The sequence below is a fragment of the Anopheles nili genome, chromosome X (assembly GCF_943737925.1).
Source record: "Anopheles nili chromosome X, idAnoNiliSN_F5_01, whole genome shotgun sequence".
Lineage (NCBI taxonomy): Eukaryota > Metazoa > Arthropoda > Insecta > Diptera > Culicidae > Anopheles > Anopheles nili.
Window position 1 is genome coordinate 6,726,746 of NC_071293.1, and position 26,798 is coordinate 6,753,543.

The following is a 26,798-nucleotide window of genomic DNA, read 5'->3' on the forward strand; positions in this document are numbered from 1 at the left end:
TCATTCGTCATCGATCCTCCGTCAGGCTGGGCTTTGTCCCTCGCATCCTTGACCATCCGTACCGTCCGTTTAAACGAGATGCATGGGGTGATGGGAGTGAGGAAAAACCACCCCACCTTACAGCGAATCTCGATGCCAGACCCAGTTGTGCTTGGTATGCGCGAACCTGTGCGAAAGCCACTGCGACTCGAGCAGGTTGAACCGATCCTCGCTCAGATACAGCGGTTTGCCACGTCTAAAAAATAACCGAAGAGAAGCGATTAGAAGGCCGTCAGGAAAGGCGACGGAATCAGTAGTGTCTACTTACTTTAGATCGCGATCTTCCTCGTCATAGTCGTCCAGATAGAGCGAACCCCACAGACACGCCCGATGACCCCGGATGATGATGATGTACGTAGAGGTGATCACGAGGAAGATACCCGTACCACCACCGCAGCTAATAGAGTGCTGTTGAAGTGAGAACAAGAAAACGCAGAGTGGCTTTGAGTTTTAGAGGAGAAGAAACTGCTGGTGGCGAACTCGAAGCTTACCCGTACGGCCTCGCAGCAATCCTGTTCCTTGCAGCAGGTCTGCTTGATGCACACGATCGTGCCACACAGTAAGCATATGGAACTTTCCTTCGGCACGTTCTGACACTTCTGGCACGGTTGCTCGTGGTAATACTGCACCGACAAGGAAAGGAACAAAAAAATAACGGAACATCAATACACTTTCCCAGCATAGCCGTCAGATAATAAGAATCATCACTCACCGTGAAAAGCCGCTCGTACTCGCGAGGCAACCTAAGCAGCTTCGGTTGACGCCAGTCGATGTGCTGCTGAACAATCAACGACCTAGTAGACTCGTAAGTCGGGCGAAGGTTGCGCAGCTGATCACACCAGTTCTTCGGCAGCGCTAGTTCCGTGCCAGGCAGGAAGCAGAGCGCCTTACTCGCGTTAAACTTGTCCCAGTCCATCGATACCGTCACTAGCTCGAGGAAGTAGACGAGCCGTGCGAACTCCAGCTGAGGTCCTCCGATCTCCGGTATCTCGGCGTGATAGATATGATGCCTCAGCAGCGCGGCAACACGCAAGAACGGTAGACAAAGCCGTTGCAGCTGATTCTCGAATCGATCCAGGTTCGACTTCCGTTTTCTACCGCCATCTCCGGGAGTATCCATTGCCGGTGACTCTTCCGCGTTGTCGGTAGTGCCACCAACACCCATCAGGATGCTGTCACTGCGGATGTGCCGGCAGCGATCGAGCTGCCCAAGTATAAACGCCATCGCAACACCGATGTGGGGAACGCCATGTTCGCGTACAACTGCCGGCGGTGGTTGGCTGGTTTGTCCGTACCGGGTGATCAACTCGTCGCACTCTTCGTCGGTTAGGTGGGTACACAGCTGCAGCACGATCTGGTAGTACAACAGGTTGTACATCACCTTCACGATGCACGTAAAGTACGCTGTATGGAGGATAAAAACATTAGCTAACAGAATACATCGAGAGTATATAATAGAAGCTAGCATAATCGTTCGTAGCTGCTCTTTCGCAGAGTAATGACGTTCTTTCCGCAACACACGAAAAAGATGACAAACAAAAATAAGGTTCACAAAATGTACAGTTGAGAGAAAGCAACAGCTCTTGTTCGTTCGAACAGTATCAAAATCGTTTGTTGATTGGCACTAGAATTAGATGGAGAACTGGAAATGCAAATGGTTTTGCACTAGAACATTTGAACTTATAGTTCTCTATCTAATCCATCCAATATAGTGGTTGGAACGGTCACAACATCCGCGGTGACGGCTTTAGAGCATGCTTCCGTTGATGTGAACTATTGACGTGGGGCGCTAAACGAAGCACTCAATACAAAAGTACACACACTTCAATCGCTTAGAGGCGTTAACGTCAGCATCCTTCGAATTCACATGTTCTATACTCACCCTGATCAAGATGAAGCGGTGCGAGGAGAATAAACTTCAGCATCAACGCCGTCGGATCGCTGATCAGATCAGGGATAGTTTCAGTGTCGACGATAGTACTGGTTGCGGCCGTTGTCGTCGTGTTCTGGCTCGCATTCGCTGCTCCAGACGAGGAAGCACCGATAGAGGGCGCTGCGGTCGCCTCACCAGTCGTCGGTGGTGGCAACAGCATACCACGGATGCTGGCCGGCAACAGCATTCCACAGATACTTCCGGATCTTCGCGTTCTCATCCGCTGTTCTGCATCGTCGCCATCTTGTTCCAGCAGTCCTTCACCATCCTCGGTTCGTCTCGAAGGTACTACGGCCATCGTACCGTCCGCTGGTGCGTCTTCCCCGGTAGTGGGCACTTCAGACTCCTCACCAGCGTGTTCTTCACCGTACGCAAGCCGGATACCGGTGAGCCGGGACCAGGAATGCCATGGCCAGTCATCGCCCACCTTGAACCGGATCGGCCAGTCATCGTTGATCATGAGCCGGACGTGTAGCGACAGCACGTGCAATAATGGTACGATGCAGTCACGTTTCGGCTTGTACCGGATGTCCTCCGTGCTGCAGAGTGAACCACCACGCTGGATCACCTCAGCTTCGAGGTTGGTGCGTGCGATCGAGAGTACAAACGAGAACAGGCTCTGCAGCGTCACAGGATAGCGCTTGATGTTGCGCTGCGTACAAGCGGTGATGTTGCCCATGGCGCGACCCATCGCCTCACAAAACTTGCTGGCCATTGGTGAGCGCTTGCTCTCCTGAAACAACCCGATCAGCTCGACTACGAGTGTCTTGTGGGGAGGTGTCGGTGTTCGGATCAATGGTGCTGAACGGTCAAGGGCCGGACTAAGTGGCAATACCGAGTTTGCCAGCTGTCGACAAACAGGGCAGAAGAACTCGCCTAACTCGACGTTCAGGTTGTTTGGGCTACGGGGCGTGTGCAACGACTTCAGGTATGCATCCTGACATGAGAGGTGTACGTGGTGACCACACGATTGGATGTGCACGCCACCCTCCCAACCGATGTTGTGCGAGAGGAACCACGAGGTCTGACCAAACTTCCACTGCAGCAGATCGATGCGCTTGTTAAACTCGCTCGCTAGTGTCACGCTCTCAGCAAGTCTTACACGATCTTCCTCACCTAGAGGCAAGGCCAGGCGATCAACTAGCATGCGGCGGTGTCCAACCACACTGCTCGACTCCACAAGAACTACCAACCCGATGGGATTTGACTCCGTGCTCGGCCCGGAGGTGTTGCAGATGATGCAATCGTACTCCTTCTCGCGCAACGCCTCCGCCCGCTGCTCCTCGGCCGCCGCCGCTGACTCACCCTCTCCCTCGTCCTCACCAAACCCGAACTCCATACCGCCCGGGTCTGCACCCTCGCCACCCATCGTCTGCATCGCGAGCAGCATAAACCGCTTCTGCCGGTTCGCGAACTCCTCCATCATCTTCTTCTGGCGTTCCTTCGCGCGCTTGGTGCGCTCCTCCTTCTCGCGGGCTTCCCGTGCCTTCTGCTCCGCCTGCCGCTCTCTTTGGTTCGGCCACAGCTGCGCCCGAATCTCGTCGATCCGGACCGCGCACGTCTCATCCAGGGCGGCGATCTTACGGAGCAGATTGCCGATGAAGAACGGTCCGTCCCCGATGCGGGACTCGGAGATCCGACCGCACCGTGGCCTCTGTCGCTGTTCCGCCGTTGCGGTTGGTTCCGTTTGACTAGTTCCCTGCTGGCCACTTCCCGCCACACCCGGTGTGTCCTCCTCGTCTAGCTCCATGCGGGCAGGATCTTCGCGTGGGAGCGTTCCCGCAGGTCCTGACGACTCGGACGAAGAACCTGCAGCAGCAGGGGAGCTCGCTGGGACCGTTTGCGAGGTCGTTGGTTCACCTCCCGCACCACCACCACCACCTCCTCCACCCATCGTTAGCTCGTCTTCCGTTTCGTCATCCAGCGAAAAGCTGTCCAGAGCGCCACTGAGCTGCGAGTGGAGCTTAAGCAGGAGTGAGATGATGGATTCCTCCAGCATGACGGTGTCCGGTTCGCACATTCCTTCGAACGGATTACCGTACGGTGTCCCGCCGGTACCACTCGCCCCGCTACCACCCGTACCGTCCCGGGGAGTCATGTCACAGCCAATATTCGCCGATCCCGCACCAGCCCGATGGTGATGGTGATGATGGCGCAGATTGCGCCGCTTGAACCTCATCCAATGCGGTTGGCCAGACCCGGCCGCACCTGCCGCGACCACCTGCGTCTGCCCCGCACCCGCCGGCTGCAGGGTACGGAGGTAATGGCGCGGAGTTTGCTGCTGCAGCGATTGGGTGCCCTGGTGCTGGATCGCGCCTGTTGCACCGGTTCCGGTCGAACCTGCCACACTCCCGCCAAGGTGGTTGTGATGGTGATGGTGATGCCGATGGTGGTGATGATGATGGTGATGGTGGTGATGATGGTTCACTTGGTAGTACTGCATCTGATTCTCTGCGTTCTGCTGCTGCTGGGATTGGGGTTGCTGAGGTACCACGCTCAAGCTGGAGGCTGCTGATGGAGCCACAACCGATGTGGCTGGTGTTCGGCTGAAGGGTAGCAACATGCCGGTGCCCGAGCCGGTACCACTCGCTGGTCCGGGAGTGGAACCAAAGACAGGTGGTGTGAGGGCGCGTTGTTGCTGCGGAATCGCCACCTCCTGTTGACCGGTACCTTCAACACCTGCTGCGGAAGCTGGTACGAACTCGTGCCGGATCATCAACTCCACTCCTGTTGTCGTTCCGCCAGTCGTCGTCCTTTCGCCAACACTCTCGTCACTCGCCTCCTCCACGATAAACTCTGAGGCACGGGTTTGGTTCGAGCGCACGAGGGGTCCTGCCACGGTACCTGTACTATTTCGATGCTCTCCACCATGATGGTGATGGTGTCGGTGATGGTGATGGTGATGCAATGGTTCTCCTGCCCGAGGACGAGCTACTTGAGCTGCACGGGCACGTGTCCTGCCCGGGACACGTGGCATTATCGACTGTATGGTGGCAATGTCCAGTGCATCCCCGTTCCCGTTCGCACCCACCACCCCCCGCCCATCCGCTCCACTCAGCTCATCATCCTCCTCGTCACCGTCATTCTCCTCATCATCGGCTTCCTCATCGTCGTCTTCGTCCTCCTCCAGATAATCGTCCACGTCGGCAGGTTGGACAACGTTCGCGTTCCCAACGCTGCTACGTCTTCGTTCCAGCATCAGATAGCGGGCTCGCAATGCCAGTAGTTCACTCGGTTGCTGCTCCTCCTGCTCCTCCTCTTCCTCCCCTGTTTGCTCTTCCGGATCTTCTTCCTCCTCCTCTTCCTCCTCCACGACGACATCACCGTCCGCGTCCATCACGTGATACGCCGGCATGTCCTCATCCTGCGCATCACCCGTTGCCACTTCCACCGTACCACCTCCTGCACCCCTCGCTGGTCGTCCTCTTCCACCGCTGCTTGCCGTCCGGCCTCTCCGCGTACCACCCCGGCCGGTGACAGGTTGGGGATCGAGCAATCGCTGCAGAAGATGCCACCGACGCCTCCTTAGCGCCATGTCGGAGGAGTTCTCCTGCTGCCCACCACCACCACCGCCACCACCAGCCGTCACCGCGCGCCGATCCCGCAAACTCTCGTCCCCCGCCTCATCGTCCGCGTCGTCCTCCTCCTCCTCCACCACCATGTGCGTGGTGGAGGAGGAAGATGTCGTGGTGGTATTGCCGCTACTACTGCTATTACCCGACGGTAGCGTGAGAATAGCCGCCCGGCGTGCCGGTATGACCAGGTTGTTCCGCATCATCGTGATGTCCTGCGTGAGTGGCACCACCTCCACACTGGTGATGGCACGCGACGGCATCAACTGTTGCTGTTCCGTCCCACGCCGCACCACCGTGCTGCCACCCTGAACGGTACCGGAACCTGTGGCAGCGGACACACCGGAAGTTGCGGCCACCGGTCCCGCCGAACCGGTCGCTCCCGGTGCAATCTCACCCTCGGGGTTGCTTCCGATCATCATAAGCGTCTCGTCCTCTGACAGGTCCCACTCTACGTCACTGTCAAAGGGTGGCGAACTTCCATCCATTGGTTTGTGGTAGGACACAGGTAACCTGAACATCATTGGCAACAGTGAGATCCTCCGTACCGTCATCTTTAGATTATCGCTCAGACAATTGCTTGGGTAGCAGTTTAACAAATCCGGAACCGCTTCTCCAGCCAACTGCTCCTCTACACCACCGGTCGCTGGTGCGTTGTCACCCACCGTAGAACTACTGGTGGCCGCTTCACCACCGGCCACTCCAGCACTACAAACGGCCATCTCAAGTAGGAACACGGCGAGTGCAAGCATGTGCTCAGACACGTTGTGCGTGTGCACGGCTCGGTAGAAAATGGCGAGGATGGTCGCGTGCAGGATGCGCGAGCTGAGCACCGCTCCTGGGTCACTGTAGGCGGGCCCACAGGATCCAGGCAACCGGAACGGTGGCCAAAGGTTCCCACTACGGGGCATCTTGCCTGCCTGCTTAACGTACGCCCCGAACCGGTCCAGTGAGTTCTGGAAGTCACGCCGATGTACAGCTCGCAGTAGCACGTGCAGGGGATCATAATGTCGCTCCCACACGGCCGGAACCGGCATGAACAACCCCTGCTCGAGGTTCTCCGAACCAACCGGAGGTGGCCGGTAGATGGACAGCTCCTTCAGGTAACGTTCGAAGTTGCGCGTATGCGCATTGCCACTACGTTCCGGCATCAGCTCCAGCAGCTGGCTGTGGGTTTTGTCGCCGGTCGCAAGCAACGCGCTGATCTCGATCACGCACTGCGTCGTCTCGTCGTTGCCGAGGTTGATGCGGGACGTGATTAGGGTGGCCAGGAACGTGAGCAAACCCTCCAGCATCGAGTCTTGCTCCATCTCGGCTGGTGTGCTGAACATGCTCAGACCCAGCCAGTCTTCGACGCCAAACATTCCGATACATTCGCTCACGAACAGGTTCGGTGGTAGTTGGGTTGCGCAGATTTGCAGGAAGAACAGGTCCATGTCGACCATCGAGTTGCAGAAGTTCGCCTGGATGTACGTCATCGCTTGGCCTTTGATCTGCAGTCCGTTACGCACCCACACGCTTGACAGGATCTCGTAGAATAGGCTCTGGAGGATGAGAAAGGAGAAGCGGAGTTCAGTGGAGACGTCAACACATACATACGGGGTCAGGTGTGATCTTCGGTATCAGTATCTTCAGGATCTTTGGGGAGGTATCAGAATTGGGAAGAGTGCAGTAGTTGACAGGCCATTTTGTGTTATGTCACCAGTGGCCATAAACAACAGGAGTTACTAGTGACATGTCAAAGCTTGCTATCATTCCGTTATTGATAACAATTTCTTACCACGCTGCTTTGTCATCATGTTTAGTATGTCACATTCTAGGTCTGACTCACTTCATCGTAAGGTTTGTGCGCATCAAGGTGACAATTTTTCAACAAACACCACCATTTTCTGGGTTTCTTTTTCGTCTTTCCATGTTTGTGCATAACATTCGCATAACATTACAATTCAAACGATTCACGCTGCCATACGAGCCTCGCAAGTGCCAGTTGGAGTGGAGAGAAAAGAGAATGAAACAAAACACCACGTGAACCGTAAGTTGAATGATTCAAAAAATAACCGTCACCAACCGTTCGTTGGCTGCGCAGCTGTAACTTGATAGCGTTCTTCTCGCGTTTCATTGTGTGCTGGCCTTCTTTTACAATTACTCAACCCCTTGTTCCTAAGTGGGCCCGCCGATTCCTTCAAACCAAGCACCATTTCAGCAACAGAGCCACGCAAAACCGAACACATGTTGACTCATGCCGCAGGCGCATAAATGCGTGTGATTGCTAATCCTGGGTCTCTCTCTTTGGCTTTTATCTCTCCTTTTCTTTCTTTCTTTCTTTTTCTCTTCGCAAATACAACTCGTATCAATTCCTTGCCCACAAGCAGGCTAGATCGGTGAGGATCTTCGACCTTTTGAGCTTCTTCGCGAGAGGCAGCCTCTCTCTCTCTCTCTGGCGGGTTCTTAAAAGTTGCTCAACCTCAAAAGCAAGACGATCGGTTTCTACAAACCCTTATCATGGTTCCCGCAAGCAGCAAATTTTTGCTCGCTCGATTTTCTCCGCTCTATTAAGCGTCCGGTTGGCTGCATTGCGGCACGTTTCCCACCGTACGCGCTTTTAGCCAGAGCACGTAAACCCTTGACCGTAAACGCGCGTGATCGACGCTCCACAGCCATCTCGCTTACACTCAGGGTGAAACACCACTACCAGTGCGCGGGTAATATTGTCCAGCTGGCAGAAAGATCCGCATTCTCTTGCCAGCCTGCAAGCAGGACGGACGCAGACTCGAACAACGACCCCGAGTCGGTTGCGGAGGAATAAAGAGTGAGAGAGAGAGAGAAAGATTGAGGGATAAAAATAGTGACATCCCATGCAGTTTTCCTCAGGCTGTTTCACACCCGAACAAAGCAAGAAAAACTCCGCTCAGTGTTGTCTAGTTCTGCAGCAGCCGTGTTCCAAACTGTGACCTTAACCAAGCTTGTGTTCAAAAAGCGCAGCTGTGCGTTTAAAACGTAACCCGCCGAATCGGTGGGACCCGGTTTACTGTGGGGTGTTTGTGGATTTCGTAGAAAACGGGGCTTATTTGAAGGCTAATGAGCTAAGCGTGCGTCGCCATCCGGCAACCCCCATTAGCGTGACCCCTGACAAAGACAACGTCGAGTCACCCGACATCAGTCGCTTCACAAACTCCGATCAACCAATTTGGCCCAATTGATGTCGCGCCGGTGGTGGTAATTGGCTGTTAAGGAACCGTAAGGAGGCAACACCAGTGGTGTGTGTGTGTGTGGTGGGAGAACTTCAGCTGCAATCAAACAAAAACCCGCACGAGAAAAAGGACTTCCGCCGGTTGTTTCCTTCCGGGGGGAAACCAGCAGTCATGCGATCACCGACGATATTCGTCGCGCTACTGCTGCTGGTGCAAACTGGTACAATATGGACACGGAACCAGGTCCGGGGTGAGCTGATCAGCCCAGGCATGGTGCTGTCTAATTTAGCCTCCAAAGTCCTGTGGCGGATCGTTGTCGATGTGGGCCTGCTCGAGTATAATAACAACGGTACGGCACCGTTCGATATGGACCAGAGCCGGCGAATTTTGCAACATATCAACATGCTGTCGAACCAGCTGCACGAGAGCCAGACTAGTGTAAGTTAGCTTCCGTTGAAGTTGTAAAAACGATCTCGAAAATTGAGCAGAGCGGTTTAGACGGCTCTGTTTTAATTAGCATTTTTATGCTAAATTTCTCTCCAAACAATTTTCATTCATTCTCAGATTTATGATTTTCGAAATATTGTAAACTAGCTGATTTACCCGATTTCATACAGGAATATGAAGGGGAATTTTTACGAATGCTGGTGTAATTCAAACTTTAATGTGTCTATTCGTCGTCTTTCACATTTTTTTTGTATTCAATCTATTTGCTAAATTCCTAACCTCATCTTTGAAGATCAATATATCAGCCATATTGGATTTCCTTCCATTTCAAATTCCAAAACTCCTAACATTCAAGTTATATGAGCTCGTTCGTATTGAAACATTCCTTCTAGTACATACATTGCATTTCTGGAATATTCCCTAGTGATTATTTCCAGCTCAATAGAACAAACTCCAGCCCAGCCTTTGTTCTTCTCCCATCAACCATTGCAGATGACGAAAATTCTCGCCCACAACATGCAGGATGTGGTCGAGTCCGCGAACAGCCACAACCGCTTTACCAATCGACTCGAGCGACTGTACGGTTTGATGGGTCAGATCGATCGCAGAGAGTCGACGATGAATGCACTGCTGCGGGAAAATACGACATATGAGCAGCTCACCCTCACGCAGTTCGCCCTGGCAACGGTCGACTTCGGCAAGGCAAACAGTGTGCTCGAGCTGATGGATGAGTTCGACATGCTGGTCACCGGTAGCAACCTAATCACGCTACCACCCGACCAACGGAACATCTTTTCGCAGCTAAATGAGGTAAGCTACGGTGTGTTAGACGCCATCTTTAAAAGTCTTTCAGGATCCTGCAAGAAGCATCCTTTTTTTCTAGCGAATATTTTTAATCTTCAACCGTGTATGCTTACAATCCTATGCCTGGTTATCATTTACTTCTCACGCCATTACGGAAGAGCTATAAATGTATGCTAGCCTCAACAAACCAGCCATTGAAGCAAGCAAAATTGCAAGGCTAGTAAGCGGAATGCTGGATTCCTTATCGGTTCTGTTTATGATTTGTTCGTTGGTCATCTAAATAGCGGAAGTAGCATCGTTCGCATCGTGAAAAGTGAAAGAGGGAGCGAGAGAATGGGGAAGCAGAACAACAAACCAATGCACCAAAGTGCAACTGCAGGCATTACAGTTATGCGTCCCCTTTCCATCCGCATGCTCTTATCTTATCGAACGCCCTCAAGCACGCACTGCAGTGCACAGAAAAAAAACGCTGTATGTAGTTCACATGGATAGAGCAATAGCATGAAACAAAACATTTACTCACTAGCACGTTTGTTTCCCATGAGGGAAATGAGCCGAATGACTCATTACATGAACAATCCAAGCTGTGGCAGGCTTTGGGGTCTAGAGTTGAGCTCAATACATTTCATACAATGTTCGTGTGAACGTTTCGAGGTTTAGATTAGAGGCGTTTGGCTTTTTTGTGTGCCTCATTAGAGTCTCGTCAGAGGCAATACAGAGGAAAGTCCCACCAACAGCATTTTTTTGCCTACAAAAACGCCCGGATCGGAATATCATACGGTGCAGGAGGAACGATCTCTAGAGCTTCCTTCAAGTTCAAGAACCTCAATCGCTTCCGATGCCGCTATCTAGTTAACCATCTCGAGTGCATCACCCTCAAACCTGTCAAAACCTTCCGAATGCCTGTCACGGATCGGCACAATTTCCATACGCTACTCTCGAGCCGAACCCACTGTGCAACGATCGATCGTCACCGTGAGTGACTGCCGCGTGGGCTCCTCGCGCCGACTCTCCAGCGCTAAAGCCACGACCCCGTTCGAAGGTGTGCGCGAGCGAGAGAGCGAATGCGAGTGAGCGAGCAGCACGCAGGTTCATTAGTGGGATCGATTGCAGCGCTATAAACCGTCCAAACGCGACGAGGTTGTGTACCATTCGAGCCGTCATTCGCTGAGTGACAGTTCGCGAGTGCGTACGCGGTGGCGAACATCCGAGTTCCAGTGAGTCTTGGACTTGCTGTGACAGAACAGAACGAGGTCGGTGGCTTAGACCCCGCGCGTGTGTGTGTGTGTGTGTGGTTGTGGCTGATGATTTTGTGAATAAAAGCGCACCAAGGACCTTTCCTTTCCTGTGGTTTTGACAGGCGAATATATTGTTGTTTTCTCGCGGGCTTCTAGACCCTCTCGCTGGCTTCCTTTCGGTGGGCTTTCGTTTTTGTTTGGTGTGTTTGTTTCATAGCGACAGCTGCAACACATTTTCCGTCCCCTCTATCATTCCTCTTCTCCTCTCTCGCTCTCTATTCCACTCGCTATTGGCTTGCAGCTAAAGTTTAGAATAGGAACGGCGAATGGCGAATGGCTTTTGCAACCTTTTATGAAGCGTTACAAAGCCACACACCACCACTCGATGTGCTGCCGTGTGCGAGTTCTGGCGTGATTTCACCATCGTCAGCAAAAATAAAATCAAGCCATAATCACCCCCCCCCCCCCCCCCCCTCCAGCTGGTCAACGATTCTGCACCACAACGACAAAACAGCCAACGTTCGGACATCGGTTACGAACCGACGCACCGATTAGATCTGCTCCCACAGCAACACCCCATTCGGGCGAAATTAGAAAGATGTCAAGTTCACCCTCGAGTCGGCCATATTGCCCGCCATTTTTCGATAAAACGTAACCCCGCGGCCCGGATGTGGTTGGTGGGTGAGAGATGTTGAGAGAGTCGAAAAGCGATAGCGAAAAATGATGCTTGTGATCAGCAAGCAGACCAGTAAAGGGGTTGCTTTTCAAGCCTTAGCTTGATCCGAGAAGCGACAACGGTTGTCGACAAGTTGACAAACCTTGACACGATCGATTATCCTTTTCGGTTTGCTTTCCGCGTCCTGGACGCACTCGTATTACGCATTGGAAATAAATCCACTCTCTTTAGCGAGCAAAACAAGGGTGGTGGGCACACACGAGCGAGACGTTGTGGTCGAGACATTCACAAACGTGTAACACATCACAAGAATTCGTCCCCTCCATCTGCTTCAGCAGATTGCTCTCTAAAAAAAGGGGTTCTCCATTCAATTGAATAAGTGGCTCGCCCCGCGAGTGTGTGTTATTTGCTTTGTTGCTTTTGTGTTGTTTGTTTAACGACAGCCAGGATAGGTGAGATGGCACCGCAACCGTCAGCGATGACTCACCTTTAAATGGTTCTCCCTCCATGATCGTGGTTTATTCTTTATCTCAAACAGCTGAGTGTCTGAGCGTTCCCCCAGCCGGAACACTTTGTGTGGGTCAGAAGCTGTTGGAAAGGTGAACGGACACGTGTTACACACCACACCTCCTTCAACCATCCACCCCGTGTGAACAGATCTTTGTTCGTCGTATCTGGCCAACGTGGTACAACAACCATAAAAGCAACGTTTAATGATCTACCATTAAGGAACGCGCACTGTACATTCCATACCGGGTGTGGGTAGGGTTGTCAACACTGTCCATGTTAAGCCTCGGGCCAGGAGAAATGTCACTTTATTTATTGTGCAAATTCTCACCGTTATGCGAAGCACGTCAAACTGAGTTCGATCGCCTTATGAAGGAAGCGAGAGGTGGATGTAAAACCCCCCCGGAAGTAGCACTGCTCTAGACATCTGATCACATTTGTTTCCCCTTCATTCATGCGAATGTGAATATATGCAAGGTCACGCAGAGGTCACCGAAGTCAGCGACCCTTTTGAGCCACTGGAGAGGGAGTAATGGAACGATCTTTTTAACGTTCTACCTCCTGGTCTCACGGCGTAGTTCGAATATACCACTTGAAACGATCGTTGGTGTCATCCCACCATCGAGAATTCTGAGAGTCAAGAGCCCGCAAACACACATGCGAAATGTGACGTTTAATCGCTTATCACTTATTCCCCCGCAGTGTCATCTAAACTGTCAACTACCGGGCAGTTAAAATCATTTCCGTAGTGTGGTAAAAATCAGCACCCGAGTGTAGTTGGGGTGGTACGAAACGAAAAAAAAGGTGCCTACTGTCCCCCACTGCAACACCTGCACGGGCGATGCATCGATCGCTGCTGTGCGTGTGCGTGGCGATCGGGCTGACAGTGGTGGTGGTGGTGTCTGCCAAACGCCTCCCAGGGGCGAGTCCGATCGATGCGCTACGTGCCCGTTATCTGATACAGGAAAGGCGTGCCTGGACGATCGTAAATCACATCGACGCCATAGACAACCAGCTAGAACAGGACGCCTCCCATCAGCGGGCGAATGTGCTGAGCGAGCTGGTCAACATCTATCTGCGGTTTGCGGAGACAGAGCTACCAGAGGAAGACCGAGGCGACTATCGGTTGCTTGCTCGCCTACCCGAATGGTTGCTGCTGGAGCAGAACCTGCAGGACGTGAACAACCTGTACAAGGTGGTGTACAGGTTCTTGCGTGACAAGGCACACCACTTCACCGAGCTGGCACAACGCTGGTCTGAAGATGGCGAACATGACCCGCCGGTGTCTGGTGGGTTGAGTGATAGCGATGAAGAAGACCTGCGGTTATACAGCATCGATCTCGCGAAAACGATCCTCTTCGATAAGCGGCAACCGATCGAGCGGCAGCTCGAGCAGATCTACAACATTATGGTTGGGCAGGCGCTCTACTACCGCGCCAGCATGGTACACACTTCTTCTCGACCTACCTTGACCTCTATATGACCTTTCTTCGGGAAACCTCTTGCATTATAGTGCTAATTCTCTAACGATCTCTTCTCTTCACTCGCTAGGCGGCACGTAGCGTCATTTGCAGCTTCGGATTGTCTCCACAGCAAATGATCTACCTTCTCTACGAGTCGATTGCCATGACCGAGCTAAAAGGCTACATTATGATGCAGTTCTCCTACATGCTACTCAAAACCCAAGGCAAAGGTAGCTAACGATGTGCTCCAGTCTGCGTTTCGAGGTTGTGTTGTATTCAAAGATGGTTTCTTTTTTCTCCCCCACAATATCTCATATCAGGTAACTTCACCGTCGAGTCAGCAGAACGCCGGGAGCAGTTACAGGCACGTCTCAACCGCACCCAACAACTGCTGCAGAGTGTGCTGCGGCAGGCTAGTGGCGAGTACTGGCGATGCGATCCGGATCGAGGTGGTCACCGAGAGAACACGACCTACGTGCAGTTCACGCGCTTGCTGCAGGGATACATCGAGAACGAGGTGGACATGAGCGCGGACAGTACGTGCCGTGAAACATGCGCACATTACCAGTACGGGCATGAGCAACACCAATGCTACAAGGAGCTGTACTGTTCGCAGCAAACCAAGTGCGCTGGGCGCATCTATGAGTGCGAGTACATCGATTCGGACATGTGGATCTGTCCGGCGGCAGCTCAGAGCCAGCGACGGTACGAGTACATCGAGTACGAAAATGGTGAGGTGCGTGGTCGCAAACAACACTGTCCTCGTGGTACAACTAAGGTTGATTCCTGGTGGCGCTGGCTGTTCTGGCACTGCAGCTACTGCTTCTGTCTGTGCGATGATGCTGGCCGTCGCTCGGATCGCTATGTTAGTCTTGCTGAGTCCGTTTCGGACATTGAAAATAATCGGTGAGTTTTCCATTCGCACGACTTGCTGTACCCCCCCCATCTAATGTATCTCTCTTCGACTATTCCCTAGCGTTGTGACGGGACTACGCTTCGTGAAGGTGAAGCAAATGATGCACCTAATCGTGCAGGAAGGAGAGCTGTTGCCTGGCGGTGACATTGCCAATGGTACGCTGTCCTGGGTCACACCGAAACCCTTCAAGCACACGGACAAGCACATGCGTGATGGAATCGAATACCACATGCTGTCGTACGAGCGGCGTGCCATCGATCTCGATGATCTACACGTTCATCCTGGTTACGTACTGACGGGCGTTCGATTCCGATCCCTTGGCACACACGTGAACCTGCAAATTCGCATGACTGAGATGAACTTCACCACCGGCAAGCTGATCGATCCAGAGAAGAGCATCTGGTTTGGTGACGAGACGGCTAACAGGTACCTTTCGAACCTTCACAGTTGTAGAGGAGATCCTGATGCTCACCACACCTCGCACTGTTCCGTATCATTCCAGGACGGAGATCACGCTGCGGTACTTGGACGTTCCGACACTGTCACCGTCGAAATCGGTGCCGGTATCCACCAGCGGCCAATATCTTCGCTTTGGACCATCGGGAGGTCGAGCCGATGCCGCGCAAACTACCATCCCGTTCCTGGACGCCCAACCGGTGTCCCCAGTGCGTCCTGTGCCGCTTTCTGGTGCCGGATTGCTGTATAAGACACTGCCCAATTACGGTGGCTTCATCGCACCCAAGCTGTTCACGTACGATGTCGGTCAGCACATCACGCAACCCTCCTACGATGGGCTTGAGGCTGAGCTTGAGGCTCGCGGTGTTAACACCGGATAAATCCTCCTCGCAAGGCAGTGTGAGAAGGTGAAACACGCGCTAAAACGGCACCCCCACTTTTCCTATAGGTGTCATTCTTGTAGTACTTTTGTCCACATCGAGTAGTTGCAAAGCTTGCTAAACCCTACAGTAAGCGAAGGTTCTCCTAGGGGCATCTTTACAATAGCGCATCGAAACGAGGGCTTTTTGAATATCACTTATTGTCGAGCCATGACCTTTCGCTCCATTTTTTTGTTGGAGTAGTAGCAACCAACTGTATGTAATCATTGATAAATAAATCAAATCCATAATAGCCGCCTCACGGCGTCTGCGAAGGGAGCGCTTGTGTAAGGTTCGTCTAATTTCTGAGAAACATTCCTACAACACCCTATCTTCCACACGTGCAGTAGATCCTAAAAGTAATCCACCGAGAACGTAAGGATCAAACATACCTGAACGCGTAGTGGATGCATCATCAGCTTCGGCAGCAGATCGGCCGATGGTAGAATGTCGTTTAAGGACATCCCCATCGTCTTCACGCCCTGACAGATGAAGGCAGCGAGATAACGATGCAGTGGAAAATGGAACGATGCCCGATACCGGTCACCCTGCGAGAAGAAAATGAACAAAAAACACCATAAGTGAGACCCGAGCTTTTGTTGTATCCTCACGCGCAGGATGTCGCACCTTCCCGAACTTGGGCTGCTGGTAGAAGTTGATCGCATCCAGCCAGTCCTGCAGATAGTTCACGCAGTACATCATGATCTTTTTGGCGAGTGGCGCGTGCGACGGATCTTGTAGGTGCGAAATGATCGACCACATCGGGTAGGCGCTTGCCTCAAGCTCACAGCTGAAGGCGGCATAGTAGGAACTGGACTCGAACTCTACATGGCTGATGATTTCGCGAATGTTCACGTTCATTCCTGCAATCAGATTTAAAATAAATAGTGCGCGCAAGGTTAGCGTACCCTCAAAAAGGAGTGTGACGACGTTTCCCCGACGGTTACCTTGCAACATCGATAGGAACTGGAACCACATGTCGATGAGGTCGTCATCCTTGAGGAAAACGAGCGCAACCGATTCGTGTGACAGCACGTTGTTGAAGTCGGACACAAGCGGCCAGTAGCAGTGCTCCTTCATGACTCGCTCGGCACAATCAACGACGTAATGGAAGTTGTGCTCCGGATCGTGCAGCGTGTGCGGTGTTAGAATCTTGGACATCATCTGCCGCAAGCTGATGATCATCACGTGCAACAGCGACAGCTCCTCCACCATCCTGAGCGCTAGGCTTTCGTTCGAGAACAGCTGCACGCTCATGTGCACCACTCGATTGCTGAGCGTGTCCGGATCGTTGGACAGCTCGAGCACGCTCGGTATGCGGCAATAGTGCATCACGAACGTTCGCGTCAGGTGCTCCTTGTAGTCCTGATCCGGCAGCATGTTCAGCAGGAAGCACACGATGTGCTGCTGGAACTCGTACTTGAACGTCCAGAAGATGAACTCCTCCAGCAGGGTCTCGTGCACGATGGTTCGCCCGAGTGCCGCCAGATGGCTGTAGTCCTGCGGTGGCTCTGGTGAGGGAAATTGCCGCAACGCATCCTCGTACTGCTGGCTACTGTCACGAAGGTACTGCCCGTAACGGGTGGAAGGAAACGGTGGTTCGAGCAACCGCCGGTACACATTCCGATCGATCAACGTGCGTGTCATCACGCGCCTCATCAACTCGCCCATGTTGTTGAACTCCATCAACATCGCGCAGTAGTCGTTGCAGTACTCCGCCGTCCGGCGACAATCAGCCGAGTCGAGGTTGGCAGCACTGTACTCGCGGAAGTGCAGCAACATGCGCAGGATCAGCTGGGGCATCATCGCTTCCGCCACCAGCATCAGATCGTCCGGTACCGGCGCCTTGTTCTGGCAGGTGTTGAGTCCGTGATCACTGCAGAAACCTTCCGCCTTCATGACGGATGTGTCACCACAGTCACATGCGCCGCCTGCCTGTGATAGGAACATGTTGAAATCATGATTCCGGTGGTTGCCTCGCTTAAAGCAGTCGCGACAGATCGACATGCAGGGTGATATACCGCAGGTCCTACACCGGTATGCGACCACGTGCGGTATCCAGACCAGGCCACATTTTGCATGGTTGTCGTAGGCGCGAACTGGGAAAGAACAATGAACGGAATTAGTGACAGAACTTCAGAATGCTGCGTCATTGGAGATATTTGAAACAATTTAAACTTTTCTTATTTTTAACCTAATCAAAATTTGAGTAATTATTCTATTCATTATTCCTCTTCATCAAGAAAATCATATAAGTTTACTGTCAATGACATCATGATCAACTCTAGCAACGAAACATGTGCCATTAAACCCCGCAAGCAACGATTAAACTAAAAAACCATTAAGAAGATTCTAACACCGAACTATAAACCCACCGATTCTCCTCGCGGATGGAGTAGAAGAGGTTCAGAATCATGCCGTCGATGCATACGCGTGTGGTCGTTAGTGCGAAACACCACCAATCGATTATCGACGTTTGGTTTCTCGGTGTGCATTCTTCTGTTCGAGAACATGCCGCGTGAAGGAGCCTTTTTCCGAACCAGAAGCATCTAGAGAACCGCACATCGAACGAACGCTCTTTCGACGATCCCAATATGGCGTGTTTGCGTACATCAGTAGATCACTGACGAGGCGTGTCGCAACGGCACCAAACGGTGTCGTGTTGGCTAATTTTAGAAACTTTCTTCGATACCAATTCGCAAAACATCAAGCAATCGGGTCAATCCGCTACCAAGGCAGAACGAAGTGCCCACCCCGGTTTTTGAGATTGAATGTTTTGACAACGTGACCTGTGGGACGGATCTACTATGTAATATTGGCATAAAAAGTCATGGAATGACCTCAGCAAATTGACGATTAATCAATATCAAATTGTTGCGCGAACGGCGAATTATTGACGAACTGATGCGTACCATTTCTAATGCGTGAACTTTGCCACGAAAGCCACAAATGAAATCTAGCTCTAGTGCTAATGGGCAAATGAACTGGGTGCTCGCATGCTCATGGAATTTACAGGGAGTTCATTTGGGCAATCAATTTCGCAACAGTTCATCTCGATCGCTTCTTCGTCCTTTTTTTACAAACGGTGGGTTACCTTGCGCCACGAGATGAATTAATATCGGCACTCACTATAAGTGTGGCACTATGGCAACTTTTGGTGGACATAATCTTGTTGAGATAACAGAGAGTTCTGACTTTGAACTAAGAAAATTTATAAGTCAAAAAAAAATAATTACTGACAATATGGAACAAAAAATTAAAATTTTTAAAATATATTCCAGCCTTTTTTGTCACATAAGGGAGGCTTTCTCATATAAAGGATATAAAATAAGACAAAAATTTAGCCAAACTCTCTCTTTCATTCTTCCATGTTTCTCTTTTCGGCTTTGTGCTTAGATTTCATGATCTTCTGCTTTAATCAGCAGATGAATCAAAACAGCCGCTGCTCAAGGTGCTCTGTTCATCCACCTCTTCAGTAAATTCATTTCCAGAATGATCATCTCAAAAAGAGCCCACAAACACACAAAAGCCCACTGCTAGAAGCGCTTGACTGATCGAATTCGGAAGGAATGCGTCTGGATCCGTTCCCCGATCACACGCCGTGTCCTCTCAGCGCCACACGCACACATCGTTATCCGCGAACGCCGACAATTTAGCAAGTGAAGAGAAGATCGCGCCCTTCGCGAGGCTACAGGTCCATCTGGAAGCAATCAAACAACTGGTGTTGTTGAAGATCTTGCTGGTGTTCTACGATCCCACTACCCAGAGGTTTTACAAAACAACCAGTCGATTTGATCATGTGTGTAACACACCGAATCCACGAGCCGGTCGCGTGTTCGTGCAAGCTCAGCAACACCTTCTCAACATGACTCGGTTTGTTCTCAACAACACGGCCCCCAGGCCGGTTAGTTCATTGACATGGACGGGTGTGTGTGTGAGCACGTTGTCTCTCTTATAATCTTACGCTTATGTTCTTATTCTTTTTGCACTCGATCATAATTCCACCGGGCCTCTTTTAGGGCGTACGCGATCGTATGTGCACTCAGCGAAGCGCACCCATCGCTTGTACTCCCCCCCCGTGCGTTTCCATCTTCTTCATACACACCTCATACGCAGCAGACCGGCGCGTTAGTGTGTGGGTATTTTTTTTCGGGTTCATTGACGCCTCAGTCTCAATCTCGGCCCCACCTGCCGTATTATGCTGCTGGAGAAGGCTTCTCGATTGATTTGTATACCTTAAGATATTTTTTTTACAACTTTCATGCATACTCTTACTTCTCTCTCTCTCTCTCTCTCTCTCTTTCTTTTTTCCTTTCAGCCGATTCGTCTCAACGTCCTTCCCAATGGTGCGAAAAAGCTCTAACATAAAGGTGAATTTACAATTAAAAATTACACGAAAAAAGCTGCAACAAAATCAGCCCCGAAGACATTTCCCATCGACAATGATGCCCCCACCTCCCTAGCTACGTTTCCCTCCCACCCCCCCCCCCCCCTTCCCCACATGGATCACAGCATCCATTAGCAGGATGTACGACGAGCCCGGGGCCGTTTGTTTCTCATCCTACACGCGGAAAAGTTCATTGCACTAGCGGATCGCTGCTTCCACGGTTCAGATCGCGCTTTCGCGGTCGTCGAACGGGAGCTCGCCGTTTTGAGAGAGAGAAGAAAAAAGAAACGAATGAGAGAGAGCGAGAGAGAGACATAGAGGGCTGGGAACGTATATTTCACAGCAGCGCGACACAAACGAAGATAGCGAACGAAAGAGAGAGAGGCACTCGCAACAAAACGAAAAGCGATACCAGGGGCAGATGAAAAGCGAACGGACCCCCACCGAAACCGAATGGACTTGCGTTGGTTTTGTGTTGTGGCGATGAGAGAGAACAAGCCGTCACTTTCTTCCGATCGACGACCTTGACAAAGACAGTGAACGAACTCTGGGACGCAACGACGACGACGACGACTACGTCGCGCTCTCTCCCACAGGAGGTTCAAACTCAAAGGGGGATCTTTCTCGGATAATGCTCCACCGAAGGCATGAGATGTGGATTCTTCGATTTGGGCGATCACCAACCGGCAGTAGATCATGCAGAGTGGCGTGTCTCTACGATCGCAAGTAGGGGGCCACGTGCTCTTTATATAGGGAGGTTATCTGGAGACTTACACTGACTATCTGAGAGCACTAAATGGAATCCATCGACACTGAGATGACGATTAGTAGAGTAGATAGACTAATGAGTAGAGGATGGATTATAGAAAACTAATTTGCTTTTAACTTTTTACCGCACCCAAGTTTAGAAGTTTAAAAGATCTTAAAACATTACGGAATATGAGTTGAATTATAGCAACTTGATTACAATGTTAATAAAATGCTCAGGTTCTATTCATGCTAATTAAACTCCAAATAAAGCGTTATCAGAGTATAGAACACAATAAGCACCCAGAAATCATCAGAGCTAATGATGGAATGTTACGTCCTTCAATTCTTCGACATTACAAAAAGATGGTAATATTATATCAATTTCAAAGTTCTGTTCTTTTGGCAGAAGAATTGTTTTATCAAGGCTAATAAGACTCCTCCTCTAATAAGATCATAGTTTACTTAAAATCACTAATTTTAAACCACAGTTATTTCCATTAAAATTCTTACTTGCTTCATCATTTGGTATACAAACTGCCGAAAATTGCAAAGTAGTGCAGCCCTAGCTACACAATAATTTGTTAAAAAAGTGATCATAACTACCCAAAAATTTACGACAAAACATGTTGAAAATTGTTTAAGTAACAATATTAAACACGATTTGATGTTTGGAAATCCAAAGGGCACCACTGTGCTTAATTTTTCCTTGTTTAAGGCGCATTTGGGTCAATCCCTATATCAATCCCAATATTTTTAGAGGACAGTAACATATTTAAAATGTTATGTCCAAATACAGTAGCATATTTTAAATGTAGAAGCAAAAGAAATCATTTCTTTTCTGTAGCCTTCAGCTTCCTAATAAACCAGCCTGCTTTCTTTAGCAAATTTTATAGCTGCAGGTCAGTTCTGCTTTCAGCAGCTTATCTGAAATGTTGTATTCGAACATCAATCAATTAACAACTTTATCAATTCGTGAATAAAAATAGCAGTTGCGATGTTATATTATTTAGATTCCCAATCACTCTTTCATGCCAAAAGCACATTACAAATAACAGAACCATTTATTTTTCTCACTAAGTAAAATCTAGAAAATATAACAGCAATATATACTCATAGCAATTGACAAAAGTATTATATTATACCTCCAAAGCAACCAAGAAGAGTTACAAAATTGCAACAATTTTATATTGATGGTAATGGTTAAGGATGTAGTTGAATGAACATAAAATAGTACATTCGTATAAAAAGCCAATAGAGCATATAATGTCCGACAACACGAAGATCATCCTTTTAAAAGAGACCACGTTCTTTTTAATTTAATTTCTTTTTTTGTGACAATTTTTTGTGTGACAATTTTTTCTAATAAATTACGTCATCTTCGCGAAACTATCTACGGTTTAACTATCTGACATTCGGCGATAAAGAAGGAACTTATGACTAGGCCATGTCTCTACGTAAATTGCAAAAAAATTGAATAAATTCACATGATGTCCTCGACAACTGTTAATAAAGGGAATTACCAAAGATACAGCGATATACAATAATTAGCAACAAGTGTTTGATGAGCAATCACTGAAAAAAACTATCGCCATTCAAAAACATCAATATTCTTAAACATTCAATATTCTTTATTAATCAATATTGATCAATATTCTTTTATTCTAGCAACGTTAGTGCAGTTAATAAAGAAAATATTACTTAACCAAGATGTAACACCACGTTTTAGATAACATCTTGGGGAAAAAAATTCACATTCTTCCTTTATTGCACCGCAATTACAACTAAACAGTGCGTATACTTGGCTGGAACCTAAATCAACATGTTTAAAATAGATAAATTTCTGCTACGTGTGCAACGCACAACATTTCACAATTTCAATTAAGATATTGATGCTCCCCAGTGGAAAATGTTAGCCGACACGATTCGCGACATTCTTCCAAAAGTAATAACTTCCTTCCAACGAAATGAAGGAACAAACAGAGACAAGAAAAGTGCAACCAGCAATAAACAGCAAGATAATAAAGATGGCAAAACAACCGCCTCAAGGAATGCTCTGAACCACCTACATTATGCCTTGAGAAATTCTAGTTTTATTTCTTTACTTAGGGTCGTAAAGTGCATTTTTATTTGCATTTGCTGCTGCACACACGTGCCTAGAAAGCGCAATGCGCTTCCAAATGAATTAAAGCCATCTCCCTCGCGCGTAAGGTTACAAGTCTTAACTTAAAACTGGGTTTATTGTCGGAGTCCATTACTCGAGAAGAGTAATAAAATCTATGGCGCAAAGAGCAGCCTGTCAAAAGGTCGTGATGGCTGAAAAACTGGCAGCCACGCATGTTACATATGTTAGTGTGCGTATGGTCAAGAAAGAATTCCTTATCCTTACGCGTGGCTCCTTGAAGGATTATATCCCCATCATCAGGCATCAATTCCCGTCACGATGCACCAAGACACGTGTGCTATCTGTGGATGTAAGAGGGTTCCTAAATTCAAGAGCAAAAAAAAAACAAAACTCTCTACCATAGAAAACGCAATTGAAAAATCGAGAAGCTGCAAAAACCGACCGGTTCCGTTCTTCCGGAGCCGTTTTCCGATGTGGCTTCTCCGGCGCGAAATTCAAAACCCAAACGAAAAACAGCAACAAACACTACCGAACCGAAAGGGGGTCTCTGGTCGCTTGTAGCCGGAGTGCGCCTATGGCCTTGAAAACGGTGAGCACAGAGCACCTTTTTTTTTCGGCAAAACCGCGAACATCCCACGGGTAACGCGAGCGCCATCGAAGTCTCCACTCACGGACGTGACCATAAGCCCGAAAGCAGCGTGGAACCCCATCGCGAATATGCCCAGGCGGGTCTTCTTCTTGCCTCGCTTTATCTGTATTAATCAGCATCTTCTTGCGTGCTCATTCTGGCCGCCGTTTTTTTTTTTTTCGTTCTGCTCAACTACACACGCAGCATCTCGCGGCTATCTTGCGATCTCGTAACCGGCATCTCTTCGCGAAGTACCCGAAGATCTCATCGATGCCCCCCCAGCCGAAGATGATGCAACCTCACCGCTACCACACGCTATACTTCGGGTCACCATCCATCTGTGTGCCTTCTTTTCGTTCGCGTTCGTGCTCTCCCTCTATCGCTCGTGAACTGCAGCCACAAAAGACGCGCCTGAGAGTGAATCGAGCAGCGCTTCTACCGGGATCCGAGTGTTGGTCCGCCGGTTGGTGCCTCCATCGGGGTCTCATCGTCGTTCATTTCGCCTTTCGTCGTCTTTTAAGCGCCTTTAGGGGCGCAACCATCGCGGGGGTTAAACCTTTCCCTGTCGCGTGGTGATTTCGCGCCATTTTACGATGCTGACGCTTTATCGCTTTAACCAGGGGGTGTCATAAATTAAACAACTTAAGAGAGGGTGCTTCGTTCGGTTGTTTCGATTGCGGGCGCGGTGGCGCAAAGCCAAATCGAACGCGATCACGTTCTAAGGGAAGAGGGGCGGTGGGGAGGGAGAGATGGGTGGCAGGGGGGAGGCCATAGCGATTTAATAACCTCGTTTATGGCCACCTCCTTGGCTCAGGGCGCCGGCTTATTAGTGGTAATCTCATCATCTAATCAATGTCAAGGTCGCCTAGGCGCCAATCGATGCATAATTTAAGGCGCATCCGATGCATTAATTCTGACTGCATTTCATACCTGAGCTCCTGAGCAGTGTCACTTGGCGCCTTTCTTTAATAGTGATTAGAAGGCGATTAGCGCTTCTCGGATAGCCACTATTTTACGGTACAAAAGAATCTTCCCCAGTAACGTTACATCAGCAAAACGAAAAGGAAAAAACACGCTTTATAGCGCATAGTTTAGGGAAGGAGTGTCCGCATTTGATTTTCCCATCCAATTCCAAGGACACCCATAAACCGAAAGGATACGCAAACAAGATCGTCCCCTTCCATCGCAACATCAACATGCAAATTCCTTCAACGCAGCGCGCGAACGAACCGAGGTGTTTTTATTTTTGCCTTTTTTTTTCTGGCGCCGGTTTTTGATGAAAATGCAGCAGACGGGAAATTTTGAAATGCAAATGTCTGCCCGGCCGAGATGAGAAGTGTCGGTTGGAAATGTCCGGTAACCCTTTTTTTTTGTTACACACCAATCGTTGGTTTTGAAGACAAAAACCAGTCGGAAGACGGTTGAATAGGGAAAAAAACGAGTATCTCAAAAGATCTCAAGCAAATCCGTACCCTGTTGTGAGTAAATCTAATCTTAATTAGAAGACTTTTGTGTGGATTGTAGTATCCTCGTGAAGTTCTGGAATTCTGAGCAATGTCTTCATTCCCCGAAATCGTCAGTAATGCCAACTTTAGAAGTCTATAGAAGTAAGTCTTATTTTTTAATTCTTATGTACATTAACCCACAGGTTTAGAGAACATAGAACTATTGTGCAAATAAATTATTCCCAGACACTCTAACCTACAAATAAACTCCTGATATAAACCCTGGAATAGCTGTACACCTAAATAGCTCTAAGACACATTCTAAGACACTTACCTATAGAGGCGAACTCAGCCGGTGTTCGTCCACCAGCGACGAGCCAACGACACCACTCAATATTATCACTATTCGAGATGGGACGTCCCGGTGACAGCAGATCATCCAGCAAACGGTTCAGACTATCCGACGAACCATTAACCGCCAGTTCCCTATGGATGTGCGCTGATGCCAGCTTCTTGCCTTTCTCCTTCAACCGCGACACCGACATCGGTTTGCGGGGCAACGGTGTACCGGTGGTGGAGGTGCCATCGGATGGAGGACCACCACCATCCTCGGACCGGCTGCTGGCGTGTCCGTCGGCCATTGTGGAAGGTACAGAACCGCGACGTCTCTGAGCTCAGGGACCGGTTCGTCTGCGAGGGCACGCGCTGTGACGGTTCCTATGGTGTTGGCCTCTCTGGAGGGTTCCCTTCCGATTGTGATTTACCGCTTCTTTGCTTTTCCTCGCTCACTCACTCACTTTACTTGACCTTGTGAATTTAGGAGGCCTCTCTCTCTCTCTCTAACCGTTCGATCGCACTCGCCGATCGAGCAGTAGTTCGTAGGTTACACCTCGACGCTTCGGTTGATAGTGGTCGCTCTCGGTAGTACTGCTGCTAGTTGCGGTCGTGTATTCGTAACCACCGCCTGCTCGTCTGGGCTCGGCACGGGTGTGGCTCATTTTTCTCCCTTACCACGCAGTACGCCGGTCGGTGACCATCGCATTTCCCCTTTGAAGGGCCCAGGACGAAATCGGCTCAAAATCGTACAAATACACACCCACACGCAGCACTGACTGATTGATCGTTTCTTTCCAAAAAAAAAAGGTTGATCGGGTCACAATTGATTGGTGGTTCGTCTGGCCGAGTCTGCGTCCTGAACGCTTTTGCGGAACCGGAAATGGGTTTCTTTCCACACTTCACGCACACTCGAATTTTTGCGGCTCACTTCTGGTATGAAACTAATTTCCCTATCAGAGGGATTGGACACTAGGGTGCTAATTTTAAAACACACGAGCGCACACGCACTGGAAAAAGGATACCTCACTGGCAAGGATAATCAACCAAGCCGGAATCTCGGGCTATCTTTCCAACACGAAGGCTAGCCTTTCACTGGACGGTTTTCCCGGCCGCTTATCAATTTATAGTGCGACCGCACACACACACACACATACACAACGTAAGCCCTGCCTCCCTTCTCTCCCCCCCCCCACACACCCCCCCCAGTGGCAGGTGGGAGGCCAACACCCACCCACGCGCTCGTCCCGAGTGTTCTCTGCTTGCGCAAAAGGCCTGCGCGACGCTTCAGCTTCTTCCTTTCGGCAGGATCTGCCTCAACATCCGGTGTGCAAGCGGCAGCACCGGTTTGGAATGGGGGACACGCCGGGAAAAGTGTTGCTATTTCCTTTGTGATTCGCTGTGCACTTGCGGTCAGTTCACTTCCTCCTCATGGTTCCTAACCTAAAACAAAAGTATGATGAAATCAATTA

The 26,798-nt window shown here is 50.0% G+C and overlaps 2 protein-coding genes across 2 annotated transcripts; one reads left to right on the forward strand and one right to left on the reverse strand.

Moving 5' to 3' along the window:
• Positions 1–117: 117 nt before the first annotated feature.
• On the reverse strand, positions 118–25,634 carry LOC128728582 (E3 ubiquitin-protein ligase Ubr3). Its single transcript, XM_053822209.1, has 11 exons — positions 25,328–25,634; positions 16,609–17,760; positions 16,289–16,524; positions 16,054–16,209; positions 5,438–7,088; positions 5,286–5,374; positions 1,922–5,228; positions 752–1,443; positions 531–662; positions 308–447; positions 118–235 (listed from the first exon to the last, which is right to left on the reverse strand). The coding sequence occupies exons 1-11, from the start codon at positions 25,632–25,634 to the stop codon at positions 118–120; spliced, it is 7,980 nt and encodes a 2,659-aa protein (XP_053678184.1).
• LOC128729178 (uncharacterized) lies at positions 13,162–15,933 on the forward strand. The gene is made up of 5 exons (XM_053822833.1): positions 13,162–13,851; positions 13,959–14,100; positions 14,191–14,776; positions 14,847–15,212; positions 15,289–15,933. Exons 1-5 carry the CDS (start codon positions 13,249–13,251, stop codon positions 15,620–15,622), a joined length of 2,031 nt encoding a protein of 676 aa, XP_053678808.1. The 5' UTR covers positions 13,162–13,248; the 3' UTR covers positions 15,623–15,933.
• Positions 25,635–26,798: the final 1,164 nt, after the last annotated feature.